Raw genomic sequence first — 17,858 nt, forward strand, 5'->3', positions numbered from 1 at the left:
GTGAGTATAGACCAAATGTTTTCTTTAATCCCATTCAAGGAAGGTAAGCTGGTCGCTTCAAAGAGCAATTCCGGTTTGTTTAACTTGCAAGCAAACCAGTAGCCCGACTTGACAGAGTATTCCCCACTCTTATTGTGTTCCCAACACCAAAAATCATTCCGATTAACGACCGGTTTATGCTTAAGAATCCTCTCAATATCCTCAGGAAAGAACTGATCATGAAGGGTATTTAAATTCCAGCACCTGTTTGGGAAATCAATCAGATCACTGACCCACAAACCCGGGTTAAAAAAGAGTTGTCTCCTATACGGGGCTCTCTATTCTTGATCATATAACCAGAGATCCAACCAGACCCTCATAGAAGCCCCATTCCCCACCTGTTTCCTTAATCCCTGTCTCAGCAAGCTCCTATCCCAAACAATACTCCTCCACGCATAAGAGGGTCTGTCTCCTAAGCTAGCATCCAGAAAATTCTCCTCAGGGAAATATCTACTCTTGATGAACTTAGCTAACAGAGAATCCGGCTCCTGTAAGATCTTCCAGGCCTGTTTTGCTAACAGTGCTTGATTGAAACACTCCATGTCCTTGAAACCTAAACCACCATTAGCCTTTGACAAACACATTTTTTCCCAACTCACCCAATGCATCTGTCTTTTGTGTTCAAAGGAGCTCCACCAAAAATCAGACATTGCACTAGTAATATTAGATATGGTTGTCTTAGTCAATTTAAAACAGGACATAGCATACACCGGCAACGCCATTGCAACTGCTTTCAGTAACACTTCTTTACCTCCCAAGGATAGAGATCTAGCAAACCACCCACTTAACCTTGTCTTCAACCTGTCTTTAATGAAACTAAAGAGCTCAACTTTGGATCCACTGAAACATTCTGGCAGTCCAAGGTAAGTACCAGCCCCTCCTTCATCAAAAATCCCAAAGACGTTTTGCAGATTTATCTTCTTCTGTTCCTCAACTCTGCTCCCAAAAGTAATCGAAGATTTTTGGAGATTAATGGTTTGACTTGTTGCTTCTCCATAAATCTTCAGAATATCTTTCAGGACAGCACCTTGCTCTTCCTCAGCTCTACAAATGAAAAGGCTATCATCGGCGAAAAGTAAGTGATTAATAGCCGGACCATTTGTAGAGAAGGAAACACCATTAATCAGATCTTGAGATTGGGCTCTATTCATGAGATGTGTGAGACCTTCTGTACATAACACAAAGAGAAAAGGGGATAAGGGATCCCCTTGTCTCAAACCTCTATCAGGCGATATCATCCCATACGGCTTATCGTTTATCAACACCGCATATGTCACAGTAGACACACAATACATCACCCACTGCACCCATTTAGGGTGAAACCCAAGCGCATTCAACAAAGCTCTCAAGTAGGACCACTCCACTCTGTCATAGGCTTTTGACATATCCGATTTGATAGCCATAAACTCAGATGAAATAGTTCTATGCGTTCTCAGCCCATGGACCACCTCATGCGCGATAATAATATTATCTGATATCAATCTCTCCGGGACAAAAGCGGACTGATTTGGAGAGACAATATCATTGAGCCACGGCTTCAACCTCCTCACCAAAATCTTAGATATGATTTTGTATAAAACTGAACAGAGGCTGATAGGTCTAAAGTCCGCCATATGTTCAGAAATCACCTTCTTAGGCAACAGGCACAGCTGAGTATAATTCCACTCCTTTGGAAAAATTCCAGTCACAAAAAACTGCTGAACCTCCTTAGTAACATTAGCACCAACCAGATCCCAATATTTCTGAAAAAAGAAGCCTGTAAAGCCATCAGCACCCCGTGCACTCGATGCTCTAATCGCAAACACAGCCTCTTTGATCTCCTCTTTTGTCACATTCCCTACCAGATCCTTATTCATCGCCTCATTCACTCTTGGAGAGAAGTCATGAAACACTTCCTGGAAAGTACCAGGATCTGTGGAAGTAAAAAGGTTCCTGAAATAAGCCTCTGCAACTGCTCCCATAGAAGCACTTGATTTTTGAGGATTACCATTGATGTCATACAACACCTCCACACAGTTCTTCCTTCTTGTAGACTTGACTGAATCATGGCAAAATTGGGTATTTTTATCCCCTCCATCAACCCATTTCTCCTTGGACTTTTGTCTTCAGAAAATCTCTTCCTCTCTATACGCTCTGCACAGACTCCTTTTCAGATTATTAACTCTCCACCCAATTGGACAATTAGCCGATTGTGCAGCCTCCAACTCCACCTGTAACTGACCAATCAGGGTTGAAGAATTTGTGATGTTTTCTTTCTTCCATCTGCTCAACGCTTTCCTGCAATTTACCAGTTTATCAGACACCAGCGCCTCTCTTCAAAGATTATTAAAGTTCCACGCCTGGGCAATCGCTTCTTTAACCATCGGTTTGTTGAAAAATCTTTTGTCAAATCTGAAACTGCCCATGTAGGTCTCTTTGGACGTGGTCAAACTAACCAGTACGGGTCTGTGATCTGATCCTCTTTTATCAAGGAAGGTTTGATTCGCCACAGGGAACATGGACAACCATGCTTTATTCCCAAAACATCTGTCTAACTTGCATTGGATCCAAGACTGATTCCTCATGCCACCCCAAGTGAAACTATTACCTTTACTTGGAAGCTCAAACATCTGACAAGCCGATAGCATGTCTTTAAAAGGAGTGAAAGAAGCATCTCCTCTCAAAGGACCTCCAAGCTTCTCTCCATTATGAATGATCTCATTAAAATCACTCATCATGCACCACTTCTCCTTCCTACTAATCCCAATCCTTGACAGGCGCTCCCAAACTTTAGCCCTACCACTCTAATTTGGATCCCCATACACACAAGTAACATAATATTCCACTGCTCCAAATTGCACAAAGAAATCAAGCAGATTCTTATCTACAAAATTAAACTCCACTTTGACTCCTTTCTTCCAGAACAACGCAAGCCCTCCACTCAAACCAACTGGGTTTACTGTATATACTCTTTCATAACCCAGCCACTCTTGCAAATCAACCAGAACATTACTACAATTTTTAGTCTCCATTAAAAACAGAATCTCCGGGAAAAGTTCTTTACGCATCTCCTTGAGACGAGGAATCGTCAGTTCTTGGAACCATCCCAAGCCCTGGCAATTCCAGCTAATCATTGTCATTACAGACTGGACGGTCCCTCTTTTGGGACCACCTCTTGGTTTTTGCGCTTAGCGACTTTTGATGTAGACTTAGCCTCATCCTCAACTTTCCTCTTTGAACCACTGACCCCAAGGGATTCTGAAGTCGTCTCTTCGCAGTCCCCATGAACAGCACCTTTACTCAGTTTTCCTCCCCTTCTTCTTGACTTGAAAGGCCTTTTCCTAGGTTTACCATTCTTTAGAAACACCCCGGAAAGACCAGTTTCAGAGAAACCAGTCTTAAATACCGTTGAGTATTCAGAAGAATAAAACCTAGTGTTTGAATCAAGAGACCCTACACCTTCATTCTGCTGACTGCCCAAGAACGATGAATCCATTCTCATTGTCTGCCCTTCTTTCATCTTACTTCCCCCTGGTTTTAACATAGCATCCTTCCACCTCTCTTCTTTATCATTCAGCGATAAATTTTCATACTCAAAAACAATCCCTTTCCCTTTTTGTAGGTCATTAGATACCACCGGAGGAGTCTCTAATCTCAGCATAGTTTTCTCCCCAATTGGATCATTCTTGAGGTCCAAAAGAGACTGTTTGATTCTTGCTTCCCTAGCTATCCTCTCAGCTCCATCCGCAACCATAAGGTACTGCCTCATACCATCTATCACTTCCTTCGCAATTCTTGGCCTGCCCGTATTAGGATTAATCCCAACTTGGTCCTCTTCAACCACTCCAACAAGTGGATCATCTTCAAGAATAATCTTGACCTTCTCTATTGCAATCCCTTTCCCTTTCTGGTTAACCGCTTTGAGAGAATCTTCTTTTGATTTCAGCCAGATAGGGCATCTTTCTTGTTCATGAGTTAACCTTTGGCAAGCAAAACACCTCTTTTGAACTCTTTCAAAATCAAAACGAATACACACTGGAACCCCTTTGAAATTGACTACCTTTTCTCTTCTCAGAGGCTTCGACACATCAAAGATTACCTTAACCCGGACAAAAGCCTGGTTTTGAGGTCTATCGGGGTCTAGAACAACTTCCTTGACTTCCCCAATAAATTCTCCCAACATGGTAATAGCTGGTACCGTATAGTGGTTCACCGGTATGTTGCGTATTTGGATCCATACCGGCATAAACTGGAGATAATCCGCCGGAGGTTTCTCCTTCCACCTATCAATCACGAATGACCATTCATTGTAAGTGTGCGCTCCTTTAGCCAGAATCGCCTCCATATCATGAGCATACTTGAAGATGAATTGAAACTTCTCCTGAGTTAGAGCAACTCCTCTGATTCGCCCCACCATTTGCCACTTCCTTGTCATATCTAGAATAAGACTTGACATTTTCTGACACTCTGGGTTTAGTAATCGACCCATGATACTCTGGACATTCTTCTCACTTGAGCAAAACTCCGGTAGATCTGGCATATCGAATGGTTTGTCTTCCTCCTCCAGACTCATCGCCATTAACGCTCTGTCGATGCTTGATGACATCACAACCCTTTTTCTCTTCAATCGAACACCACTCTCTGAAAAGTTGAAACCGATCTGGGAAAAACCAACAAGAACCCTAGAACATGCGGCGGAAACACTTTGATTGAAGAGAGATCTCGCGAAAAGGTTAACTTTTGTGGTTTTTAGCTTTGTATAACACTATTCGGACTTGTTTCCCGAGACAAAAGCTCTACAAGACTTTAGCAAGAGATACTCTAAAGCAAAGAGAGAGTTCTAAGCCCAAAAAAGGGAGTTCAATTGATTTTTTCAACCATATTTCTTCTATTAGGAGTGTTTTTTTTTTTATTATTGTTTGTCTAAATATTCTAGAATATTTGGTTTTTCATTAGTCAAACTCTTCAAGAATTTTTGGTTCATTTTTATATTTCCAACACCTCCGAAAATAATGTAACATAAGTCATTTTTTAAAATTGAATGTAAAATTAATTTAACCAAAAATAGTTTCTTCAACAAGTGCATCTTTTCTTTACGAGATAAATTTAACCTTAGATGATATTGTGTTTTTGTGTGTTCTAAATTAAATTTACAAATATAAATTAAACATAAAAATTGAGATTAGTCCTCTCTTGCATCAATTTTTACTTGTTTTGGGGATTTACCACGGTATAAAAAACAAAAATGATGGTGCACAAGTTTTTTTAAAATTGAGTTAAAAGTTGTGTCAACATAATTAGTTGCAAACGTGTTTTTTTTTTTAACATCTAAACTTAAAATTTCGTGTAGATGAAAATTATCGGTGGAAGCCCCTTTGATCCATTAGTTGTTCATTAATGTTTTTATTATAGAGGTCTGAGGTTCGAGTCCAGGTACTGCGATTTATTAATAAATTTGCAGATTATTGGCAAGTGTGCAAGAGATCTCCAGCGATGTACAATTATAGCCGTTTGCCAGGATTCTACACAGCGAAAGAAGTGTCCATAAAAAAAATAAGGGGTCAGAAGAAATTGTCCGTTGTAGAATCGTCTATGTAACAATTCTCATAATTTACAATAAATAATAAATCCAGACGAAAAAAAATTATTTTATAAATATTATTATGATTAATAAAAAAATAGCTATAAATTTTTTATTTTGTTATGATCAATGATATAAGTTGAGGATTTTAATAATATTTTTTTCCGTTTTTCAAGATTATGATCAATAATAGAATTTAGACTTTTTAGCAAAAAAAAAAAAAAAAAAAAAAAGAATTTAGACGCGTCGCATAGTAGTAGTAGTACACACTACACACTGGTACCCTATTACAATTCCATCTAATCGATCCATAGCTGTCAATAAATAGTATATAGATATTTCATATAATTAGTTATTACTATATATACACATACATGTCCCTTCTCGCATATAACTATTTAGGTAACAATTTATCTTTTCTAATGGAAATGATATGAAAATGTGAAAATAGAATAATGTGAACATGGAAAAAAAAAAATGAGTTATATCAAAAAATTTGCCACCGACATAACGCTCTAAACATTTTTATTTTTGTTTTCTTCCAACAGTAGAAAACGCTCTTTCACCGAACATCCCCTCGTACCTATGAATGATATCGAGAAAATTTTCCTTATTATCGTATCTTGAAAAATGGAATAAATATTATTAAAATTCTTAACTTATTTAAAACGTTGATTTAAATCATCAATTTTCGACGAAACGAAATAAATATCAAATTTATGTTAACTTTTCAAATAAATACCAAACTTTTATTGACCGGTCATATTAGCAGACCCGGCCCTTCACCCATTTTGGTGAATCATTTGTATTGGGCCTCAAATTTCCGAGGCCCATTTTGTGAAGAATTTTTTTTTTTTTTTTTTTTAGACCCCAAAATTATGAAATAGGCTTCAAAATTAGTAAAAGAGGCCTCAAAAATTAACAAAAAAGACTTCAAAATAGTAAAAGAGGCCTCAAAAATTAACAAAAAAGACTTCACAATTAGCAAAAAGGCCTGATAATTAGCAAAAAATCTTTAAAATTTAAGAAAAATTGTTAAATAAAAATTATAAATGCCCCATAATTAGCAAAAAAATTTTTTTAGCAGTTTCTACATTTTAGAAAAACCCCAAATTTTTTTTTCGTATTTGGCCCCGGATTTCACCGGACCGGCACTGCATATTAGATATGACTTTAAGTGGGTTAATAGATCCTGTTAACGGAGTTAATATTCTGTTAACAGATATTTTAATTGAAAAACGACATTGTTTCCTCTAATAACAAAATGATATCGTTTTGTCGTAACGATTTAACGAAATCCCTAAATCAATCTTAGATCCCCAAATCGAGCAAAATCCATAACCTAAATCTTCATATAATTTGAAACTCGAAATTTTACTGAGGAGTTACAACAAACGACGTCGTTTTATTGTTAGAGAGAATGCTTTCGTTTTCAATTAACAGGTCTATTAACAGGGTCTCTTAACCCACTTAACTCCATGCCTAATAAGGTCAAATCAACAAAAATTTAGTATTTATTTAGAAATTCAACATAAGTTTGATATTTCTTTCGTTTCGTCGAGAGTTGAGGATTTAAATCAACATTTTTAATAAGTTGAATATTTTAATGACATTTTTCTCCTTGAAAAACCCAAACTTTTGTTTTTAATGTATGACTTGGTTCAAGATTACATTCCGGTTTAACTCAAAATCGATTACAATATTGGTTTAGAAGACTGGATAAATTGGAGACAAAGCGTTATAGAGGGATAGGGGACTTGTGTATATGTGTCAACAAAGATTGTATAGTAAATGATGCAAAGTTGACTTTGCCGATACGTACTCAAAATTACATGTAAACGATAGTTGCAATTTACTTTCTACAATCTAATCTATTGAGAGAGCAAGACAAACATTGAATGAGAGGTCCCATGAAAGACATCTAATCAACTGGTTTTAGTTGGAACGATATAAAGAAGATTAGCATGATCAAATTTCGACAACTTCCGGAGAAAAGAGACATTTACTTTTCTAATGAAAATTCTTATTGCCACAAAATAGACATCGAATGAGAGAGATCAAAATCAAGAGATAGCAGTATACTATAACCTAAGCTCGAATCCAAAATTTAATATTAGGAAAATTATGGAAATAGTAGTCCCAATGTTATATCAAATTATAAAATATTCAAAAGTTCTCTAAATTAAAACATGTCTGAAATTTAAATCCTCATTCCAAATCTAAACCCTCTACCACAATTTTTTAAAACAATAATAGTCTATTTAGATTTTTTTAACGATTTAAAAAAATCCTAATTACAAATTGTCCCTACAATATTAGCTTATTATTGAGTCCACTGGGAAGGTTTATTATGGGCCTTAGCCTTACCCATGAAAGCCTTAGAATTGTGAGCCCAACACGGCTTAGCAGAAACTACACGTAGTACATCTTCGATCAGTACAAACGACAAGCAGTTCTTATTATTCACAAAACCGGCACGAAGTCTCTTCTCATTAGATACGAACGGCAAACATTTGTTTTCCTTCTCTCCACCCCGTAATTTCCGTTACTAACCAAACCCAATTTTGGAAATTCAGTAACAGAGCTTTATAAATGAATTAAAATCTTCTTTTTTTTTTTTAATTTTCCAAATCTTCACAAACAAAATTCGTCAAAACAAAACATTCTTGACACTTCCTCTTCTCCGTTAAACTAGTTTCACGAGAGCTCTGTTCTGTTTCTTCTCTTTCAGAAATTTCAAGGTAAATTTTCTTAAAACCCTAGAATTGCAATTTCACTCACTGTTCTTGAATTATTTTGTTTCTAGGGTTTTGATCTTGGCATGTCTTGAAAATTGAAATCTTTATATCGTAGGTTATGATTGTAGTTGATGTGTATGGTAATGGGAAAAGGTAGAGTTAAAGCAGTGGAGAAAAGGGTTTTAGATCAGAAACTCAGAGGATCGATCAATGTTCCGTTAGGACCTGTTTATTATCCGACAGAAGAGGAATTCAAAGATCCATTAGAGTATATATACAAGATCAAGCCAGAGGCAGAGGTTTATGGTATTTGCAAGATTGTTCCACCTAGTAATTGGAAACCTCCTTTTGGTTTGGATTTGGAATCTGTTAAGTTTCCAACAAAGACGCAAGAGATTCATCGGTTGCAGTTTCGTCCTGCTTCTTGTAATTCAAAGACGTTTCAGTTGGAGTACAATAGGTTTTTGGAGGAGCATTTAGGTAAGAAGCTGAAGAAGAGAGTTGTTTTTGAAGGAGAAGAGTTGGATTTGTGTAAGCTGTTTAACGCTGTGAAGCGGTTTGGGGGTTACGAAAAGGTTGTTAAAGGGAAAAAATGGGGCGAAGTTTATCAGTTTATGAGCTCTGGTGAAAAGATTTCTAAGTGTGCTAAGCATGTCTTGTGTCAGTTATACAAAGAGCATTTGCATGATTTCGAGAATTATCATAATCGGATGAATGCAGATGCGTCAAAGGGTTGCAAAAGGAAAATTAATGCCGCTGAAAGAACTCGACGATGTACTGAATCTCGGAGCTCTAAGAGACGAAAAAGAAATGCTGATGTGAAAAATCCCAAGGTGGAAAAAGAGGAAGGGGTTGATCAAGCATGTGAGCAATGTAAAAGTGGGAATCACGGCGATGTGATGCTTTTGTGTGATAGTTGTAATAAAGGTTGGCATATATATTGTCTCTCGCCACCATTGGAGCATATCCCACTTGGGAACTGGTATTGCCTTGAGTGTTTAAACACTGATGAAGAAACTTTTGGCTTTGTTCCTGGTAAATGCTTATCACTTGAAGATTTTAAGCGTATTGCTGATCGGGCCAAAAGAAAGTGGTTTGGTTCAGGAACAGTGTCTAGGACGCAGATAGAGAAAAAGTTTTGGGAAATAGTAGAAGGGTCAGGTGGAGAGGTTGAAGTTATGTATGGTAATGACTTGGACACTTCTGTTTACGGGAGTGGTTTTCCTCGAATAGGGGACCAAAGACCAGATTCAGTTGAGGCAAATATATGGGATGAGTATTGTGGTAGCCCCTGGAATCTGAATAACATGCCTAAGTTGAAAGGATCTATGCTTCAAGCCATTCGGCATAACATTAATGGTGTTACAGTGCCTTGGCTATATCTTGGAATGCTCTTCTCTTCTTTTTGTTGGCATTTTGAGGACCATTGTTTTTACTCTGTCAATTATCTACACTGGTATGTTAACTGAACTGTAATTTTCATCCTGTTTCTTTTTACTGTAATTCACCGTGCTTATGAAGCATATAGAGTACTGTGTTATTTTCGATTCTTGGAAGTCGCAAATTTCCCTTCATCTGTTCCTTAGTTTGTCATGGTCTTAGGGAGAAGATGTTTTGAAACATAACTAGACTCTCATATTCATAACGAAATATTTTATTCATATTGAGTCTCTTAATTTCGTCTTTTATGTGGAAAGATTATGTTACCAACTTCTTTTTGATTCACACCTCAGGGGAGAGGCAAAATGTTGGTATGGTGTTCCAGGCAGTGCTGCTAGTGCTTTTGAAAAGGTTAGTTTTTTTGTGCTTCAAGTCTCCCAAGGTTTTTTCCATTGCAATATATGTTCTGGCATACTTATCTTCGGAAAGAAAGGTTTAGTTGTCTGAGCTGCTTGATATATCTGCAGGTCATGCGGAAAACCCTTCCTGATCTCTTTGATGCTCAGCCAGATTTGCTCTTTCAACTGGTTACCATGTTGAGTCCGACTGTTTTACAAGAAAATAAAGTCCCGGTCTACACAGTATTACAGGTTTGATATACAAGTGTATAGTTCATTGATGAGTTCATTTGTTTGTTAGCATTCCTATTGCAAGTTCAGAAGCTATTTGTGATAATAGTTAGTAACTTTCCTCTTAAAATCACAGAGCTTGTTTAGTTTTCCAACATAATCATTCTACTTTTTCTCATTGCTAGGAGCCAGGAAACTTCGTGATCACATTTCCAAAATCCTTTCATGCTGGATTCAATTTTGGTACGTCAACTCTAATTCAAGTTATAGCAGTCATAACTCATGTGATTAGTTACGTGTTAAAGTGTTCAGTCAACTGCATTAGGGAGTTTGGTTATCAATGTACTTGTGCATATTGTTGTCCTTCCAGGTTTAAATTGTGCAGAGGCCGTCAACTTTGCTACTGCTGATTGGCTACCTTATGGTGGTTCTGGGGCAGAGCTGTATCGTCTGTACCGGAAACCTTCAGTCATATCTCATGAAGAGCTTCTCTGCGTGGTAGCTAAGGTAAAGAGACAATATGAGCAAAGCGTTACCCTTGATCAAATGGGTAGTGGCTACTGGAAATATCAACATTGAAAGAGGCATCTTTTATTATTTGACGATATGATCTACCGTTAAATTATCATTGGTTACTAGTGTTATTGTGTATGCTAGCTTCAAGCAACAAATGTGGATATTTGCGGCAGCTTCAGTGATTGGTATAATTGTATTCTCTTATAGGGAAACTGTTGCAATAGCGAAGGATCAATACATTTAAAGAAAGAATTGCTGAGAATATACAGCAAGGAAAAGAACTGGAGAGAACAGCTCTGGAAAAGTGGTATTTTGAGATCTTCTCCTATGTTTCTGCCTGAATGCCCTGATTCTGTGGGCATCGAAGAGGTTTTTCTTTCTGCAATATGATATTGTTGGTTTCAATGTTAAAAGTTTTCCCTACTCTATCATTCAATCTTGCATAAAATAATGCTCTGACGTGCGGACTCTTTATAACGGTATTTGTAGGATCCAACATGCATCATCTGCCAGCAGTTTCTTCATCTTTCTGCTATTGTCTGCCATTGCAGGCCATCTGTTTTTGCATGCTTGGAGGTAAATAATTTTATATAACTTCTTATAGAGCGATCCATTTCAGGCAGGCTAGCCGCTTTGTAGAAAATAGAAACTGTTGAGGGCTCTAGAGGTGCATTGCAGTATACATAATTTTCTGAAGATTCTTGTTTCTTGATTTTGTTATTTACCTAATAGTTTAAAATCTTGAATTCAGCACTGGAAGCACCTTTGTGAATGTGAACCTATGAAGTTGCGTCTTGTATATCGTTATACCCTTGCCGAGTTGGATAGGATGGTGCAAGAAGTTGAAAAGTTTGGTGGCTGCAAAACACAAGAAACCAAAAACTCACAACGGCCAAGTTCAGGCACCAAACGATCTATTGCTTTAAACAAAAAGGTAAATTTATACTTATGGTTACCAAATAACACTGCTGAATCTTGTTTTCTGTTCTCGTTACTGTATTTTATATTAGTGGCAGCATAGCCATTCTTCATCATTACCTTTTCTATATAAGGATTAGATAAAATCAAGCATTAAATAAGTTATCAGCCTTCCATATCATATGTTTGCTTAGGCCTTGAATCTTATGATAATATATAAACTGTTGCTGCTTTTCTCATACTAGCAGGAAGGAATGCAAGTGTGTCAGGCACGACCAGCAGACAATTGGCTTCTTAGAGCATCAAAGGTTCTCGACGATGCCTTTTCTAGTGTTGAATATGCCACTCTTTTAAAGGAAGCAGAACAGTTTCTTTGGGCTGGATCAGAAATGGACCGTGTGAGTTTTATAAGTATCCGTTGGAATGATTTTGTATATATATGTATATATGTCTTTGGGTAGATTCTGGAAAAAATAGTTTCTATATATGTCACACAGGTACGAGATGTTACAAAAAGTTTGAACAAAGCAAAGATATGGGCTGAAGCTGTTAGTGACTGTCTTTCAAAAGTCGAAGGTGAAGCCAACAATGATTCAATGAAAGTTCACTTGGAATTTATTGATATGTTGGTGAGAGTTAACCCCGTTCCTTGCTTTCAGTCTGGTTATCTGACATTAAAGGTTAGCCAAATATGTACCTGCCATAGTGCAATGTCCCAGTTTTCCTTGAGATCATTACTACTGTTTGCCATTATGTTCTCACTTTGTTTGCGTGTTTCCATTTCTGTGCAGGATTATGCTGAAGTGGCTAGAAAGTTGTCTGAGAAAGTTGATTCAGCTCTGTCAAGTAGCCCAACTGTATGACACTACAAACTCCATTACTTCACCACTTAGTCTTGAGGAAAATGCATTTTAGTTACATGACAGTCCAATCTGACTAAATCCACTAAAATCATTCATGTTATGCATTTTGATTAATATTACTTGGTTTTTGTTTCTAGATCACCCAGCTGGAGCTATTGCATTCTGAAGTCTCCAGTTCACCAATCTCCCTAATAAAACACGAGATCTTGTCAAAGAAAATCTCTTCCGCAAAGGTAAACCATGTTTTAAACCGACATATGCATAGTTATTTTTTCCGCTAACTCAAAATATCTTAAGAGTCATGTTTTGTGTTTTAAAGAGCAAGGGAATCTGTTATAGGGTGCGTGAGTTAAGACGAATACGTGAATATTGCATATTGGTTTAAATTGCGATTCCATATCGAGTAAAATGAGATATGTTGATTAATGTCCGTTAACAACCTGGTGAACCGGATATCAGTATTGGCGATGTACATAACTCGTCGATTAATTCAAATAAATATATATCCTCCTTTAGGGGTCAATATCCAACTTGGTTATTAATGATTATGTTTATAACAAACTTATAGTTTGTCTTGGATCCTTGTTAATCTGAAGGGTATCTATGCAGTATTTTCTCCTTGCTTGCATATCCACAAAGGTCTTAGAGAGACTGACGCCATATTGAATTATATTGCTTCTAGATGTATTTGCCTCCTTGTTGGTTTAGAGCTTACGACCATAATCGTAGCCTAATGGTTTCAATTTTCCAGATTGTCTTTCATTTCTTGCCTTGTCTTGAATTTAATAGTCTCTCTTCCTCATGGTTCCGCAGATGTTAGCTAAAAGGGCGAGACGCTATCTCGCAAATACTAAACCTCCAGGACTTGAAATGGATGCACTTTTCAAGCTAAAGTCAGAGGTTAATATCTTGTCCTTATTCTGAAAATGATAATTCTGTTACATGTTCGTGTGTTCTAATCGTTCTGTACTTCTGTTCCCTTGATAGATGTTAGAGCTTCAGGTGCAACTTCCAGAAACAGAAGGGATTTTGGATTTGGTAAAGAAATCAGAATTAGCCCGTGATAAAAGTAACAAAGTTTTGACTGGTTCTTTATCTCTCGAGGTTGGCTGTACATTTGTTCTGTATCTTTCAGTGTGATTAACAACAAGCTCTTTTGTCGAACCTTTCTGAATTATTTGTTTTCTTCTGCACAGAATGTGGAAGAGCTGCTTCATGAATTTGATAGTTTCAGCATTAACGTTCCTGAGTTGACTATCCTGAGGCAGTACCACGTTGACACTTTGTCTTGGATTTCACGCTTTAATGATGTAATGGTTGATGTTCGTGAAGGCAAGGACCAACAAAAGCTAATTAGTGACCTGAGTTCCCTTCTACGGGATGGGGCATCCTTAAGCATTCAAGGTCTTTCTTTATAACATTTTTTAGGGTGTCTTATCTGGTTCCCACCTTATAGGCTGATAGCTAAACCCTAACAACGGTATCTGATGATATAGTTGAAGGACTCCCTCTTGTTGAAGTTGAATTAAAGAAGGCATCTTGCCGGAAAAAAGCTCGAACGGTAAATGTTTACTCTTTCTTTAATTTCTAAATTGGTATCTCTCATTCGTCTCAGATAGTTATCATAATAGCAACAATTCTTTGCATTTGATATTGAAATGCATGGAAATTTTTTGTATAGTTAACTGGTGAAATAGCGTTAGGTGTGATGTTCTCAGTGCTTTTTCTGTGGTTTATATCTTTGATTCAGCTTTTTTTTTTTGTATGGAATTTGATGTAGGTTTATACTGCAAGAAGGTCTCTGGATATCATTGAGCAGCTGCTCTCGGAAGCTGTTGTGTACGTCTTGCCCTATTACTGATTATAGAATATGAAATATGCATTCTACTTTAATTTTTGTTAACATGCCAAGACTTTCTATTTTCAGTCTACAAATCGAGGAGGAGGAGGTATATGTTGAGATCTCTGGAATTTTGTCAACAGCACGGTGTTGGGAAGAAAGAGCAAGCAGTATCCTTGCTAGTGAAACTCAGATGTACGACCTTAAAGATCTGGCAAGGTATATAACTTTTGTTCAAGCTTGTAAATATTTTTACTTCAGCACATGTTTAGTTTTTCTTAAGTCTTTTATTCATCAAAAGATGTTTGTTCCTAGGATGTCAATCAACATTGATGCGGTTTTGCCTTCTCTGAAGGGCATAGAGAACACAATCTCGTTGGCTGAAACTTGGCTTCAGAACTCTGAGCCTTTTTTATCAGCCACTTCCTCTATGGCATCATCTCCATGTTCTCTGCTTGAACTTCCTGTATTAAAGGTTTGTCTGCCTGTAGTTTCGGGTTTTTTTTTTGTGTAACAGATGTGATTTTTGAAGTATTCAATGCTTTTATTTTTGCAGGACCTAGTTACTCAGTCTAAATCGCTTAACGTTCAGCTTCAAGAGCCACGAATTCTTGAAACATTGTTGCTTAATTGCGAAAGGTGGCAGTGTGATAATCGTCAGCTCTTGCAAGAAACTGAGGATTTGTTGGACAATGCGAAAATAGATGATGGCATGCATAACAATATCCTTCCGAAGATTTTGGATTTGATAACCAGAGTGGACTCCGCTAGAAAATCTGGTCTGTCCCTTGGTCTCAATTTCGATGAACTTCCCAAACTTCAAACTGCAAGTCTAAAACTAGGATGGTGTTGTAAGACCATCACGTTAAGCTCTAGCTCACCTTCCTCTGAGGTACAGATAGATTTGCTGAATTTTTATTGGTTTTTGACACTTAGTAGTTAGTACCCCTTTTGATTGTTTAAGTGCGTCTTTAAATGGCAGTTGCTAGAAGATGTAGGAAAGTCCTCGTTACAGCAAATTCAGCAGCACTTAAAAGAGGTATGTTCGGATAATATATCAACTTCCTACACATACTAAGATGTCTTTGGGTCTTGAAGCATTATCCTTCTCTTTGGATTTTCAGTGACACCACAGTGATCTGGTTTATGAGTTTCGTCATTTTCTTATTGACAGGGACAAACACTGGGAATATTACCCGAAGAGTATTACTTAGGCAAGAGACTAATGAAGTTAGAAGACACTGGACTGGAGTGGGCAAAACGAGCTAGAAAGGTACATAACCAACACATGGTTTCTCAGTTAATCGCTTATAATCTCTTTGGAAAGTTTAACGTAAACGAGAGCTATTGATTTTATCTGCAGGTGGTGACAGACTCGGGTGCTCTTGCCTTAGAAGATGTTTTTGAGCTTATTTCTGAGGGTGAAAACTTACCTGTCCATGCAGAGCAGGAACTTCAGGTTAATATATGAAATGAATGTTAACAAAGCTTAACACATAACCTTACCGTTATCTAATACTGTTTGTATCATGGTTGATTGATGCAGTCTTTACGAGCTCGGAGTATGTTACACTGCATTTGTCTAAAACCATACAACTCAAGATCCATGGTTTCTTGTAGTCAATGTGGCGAATGGTATCACACCTATTGTTTAAAACTTCATTGGCGGCCTAAGGCTTATGTCTGCTCCGCTTGCTGTCCACTGGCGGAATCCACTCCACAGATTGATCCCGCCAGGTTTGTTCCTTTGCCATAAAACCTTACTCTAAAGCACATAGCTACACACTTCTATTCACATCGATCTTAGATTTTTAAAAGCATAACCATCAAAAGCTACTTATTATGTGGTTTCTGGTATGCCTAGTGGTTTAAACCTAGAATGTTTGCAGGTTCTTTAAGATACTTTCCACTTCTTGCCAATTTCTGAACCCATTTGTTTGATTGATCTCTATTAACAGAGCAAAAGAGCCAGAGACACCGTCTCTGAACCAAAGACGGACAAGAATGGTTGCGACTGATGCAGCGGTTGATGACTTACGGTGGAAAACCCGAAAACACATCAAACGAATAACTAAACGGTGTCCTCAGGTTCATATTCTTCCCTGGTTTTTCACTTAAAAACCAAGATAATAATCTCTTGAGGATTTATAGAGCAATTTCATTTATTCAATTTTAGATTGGTCCTCTCTAATCCTTTTGTAATGTTTCCATTGGAAGATGGAGAAGTTAACATAAAAGGTTTTGGACTTAATAATTTGCCAGGTTATTGGATCTTTTATTTTTTTTTAACTGGATCATTGGACCTATAACTTGAATTTGTATTAATCACAACTATGTATAGAGGAGATATTAGCTTAAATCTTAAAGTTAAGACTTGTTTCATGCTGTAATATTTTATTCAAGTTTAACACATTTACCATTGAATTTGTAATCTTATCAAATTATAGTTATGTATTTTGGTATATGAACTTCAATTTTTATTTTATTTTGAAATCTCTCAATATCTAAACTCAACAAACTCTACCAAAATCGAACTACCAGCAGCTATTAGAGTTTTGAAAACCATTTGGACCACAAATGTGTGAAGAGAATCATATCACTCAATCCCCACAAATACATGAGAAGTAAAATAAAAAAAAAAAAGCAACAGTTGAGATCACTTTCCTTACAAGAATCAGAGAGAGACCCACTTTTGATGACATCATGGTTTCACAGACCCACAATCATATCTCTCTATATATGTATCATAATGTGTAAATGTGTTGTGAAGTAATAAGTAAGGGACTTTCATAGAAACAGAGCCTTATTGTACCTTTCCAGACACCATCCTCAAGCTGAAAGCTTCCTTCAACACTCTTCTTCCATTTTTTGAATATCTATCTACTACATTTATTGTGATTTCACACTGTCCATATCTTAATTATTTATTGAAGTTATTAATGTTATATGTAGATGAAATGGACTAATTTGTATATGATTATAGCTATTTATGTGAGAAGAACAAGTAAAAATTTGTATAAGTTCAGTAATGGTCGGCCTCAAAATTTTCGTATCATGAAAATTGCTAAGTAAAAAAAGACAAGTCACATTAATTTAGGTAAAGAGTTGGCAAAACAAAAAGTGAAAGAAGGGAAAGTCAAAACTATTTATTTTATTGTCAAAAGTCAAGTTTGTGCAAGTGTAAGATTGTTGACATTAAACAACTTAATGTAAAGATTATTCAGAAATGGATTGGGAGTAGCAAAACAAATCTAATTAACCAAAAAATAACCATATCTAAAAACTTTATTTATATCTAGCACCAAATTTTGACTATTTGGATTTTTTGGTCGGGTTCTTTAGCCATCGGATATTAAATGCATCATACGAACTTTC

General features: G+C 36.9%; 1 protein-coding gene across 2 annotated transcripts; it reads left to right on the plus strand.

The window, feature by feature from the left end:
- The first annotated feature begins 8,214 nt into the window (after positions 1-8,214).
- LOC9324019 (lysine-specific demethylase 5D) lies at positions 8,215-16,873 on the plus strand. 2 transcript variants are annotated; one of them, XM_002886353.2, is made up of 26 exons: positions 8,215-8,340; positions 8,453-9,793; positions 10,071-10,128; positions 10,245-10,367; positions 10,532-10,589; positions 10,717-10,853; positions 11,070-11,231; positions 11,352-11,438; positions 11,614-11,796; positions 12,026-12,178; positions 12,278-12,460; positions 12,572-12,637; positions 12,781-12,876; positions 13,457-13,543; positions 13,631-13,747; positions 13,840-14,047; positions 14,140-14,204; positions 14,424-14,482; positions 14,571-14,702; positions 14,799-14,958; positions 15,040-15,375; positions 15,466-15,522; positions 15,658-15,756; positions 15,847-15,942; positions 16,030-16,220; positions 16,442-16,873. In XM_002886353.2, exons 2-26 carry the CDS (start codon positions 8,469-8,471, stop codon positions 16,599-16,601), a joined length of 4,398 nt encoding a protein of 1,465 aa, XP_002886399.2. In that variant the 5' UTR covers positions 8,215-8,340; positions 8,453-8,468; the 3' UTR covers positions 16,602-16,873. The 2 variants fall into 2 exon arrangements, with proteins under 2 accessions (XP_002886399.2, XP_020890654.1); XM_021034995.1 differs by having other exon boundaries at positions 12,029-12,178.
- The last annotated feature ends 985 nt before the right edge of the window (positions 16,874-17,858 follow it).

The sequence above is a fragment of the Arabidopsis lyrata genome (assembly GCF_000004255.2).
Source record: "Arabidopsis lyrata subsp. lyrata unplaced genomic scaffold ARALYscaffold_2, whole genome shotgun sequence".
Lineage (NCBI taxonomy): Eukaryota > Viridiplantae > Streptophyta > Magnoliopsida > Brassicales > Brassicaceae > Arabidopsis > Arabidopsis lyrata.

Bases quoted from the DNA above. Each gene is read 5' to 3' on its own strand.
- LOC9324019 (XM_002886353.2), top strand. From the start codon at position 8,469: ATGTGTATGGTAATGGGAAAAGGTAGAGTTAAAGCAGTGGAGAAAAGG. The intron at 10,590-10,716 runs GTACGTCAACTC...TTGTCCTTCCAG, and splicing joins TCATGCTGGATTCAATTTTG to GTTTAAATTGTGCAGAGGCC. The intron at 12,638-12,780 runs GTATGACACTAC...TTTTGTTTCTAG, and splicing joins CTCTGTCAAGTAGCCCAACT to ATCACCCAGCTGGAGCTATT.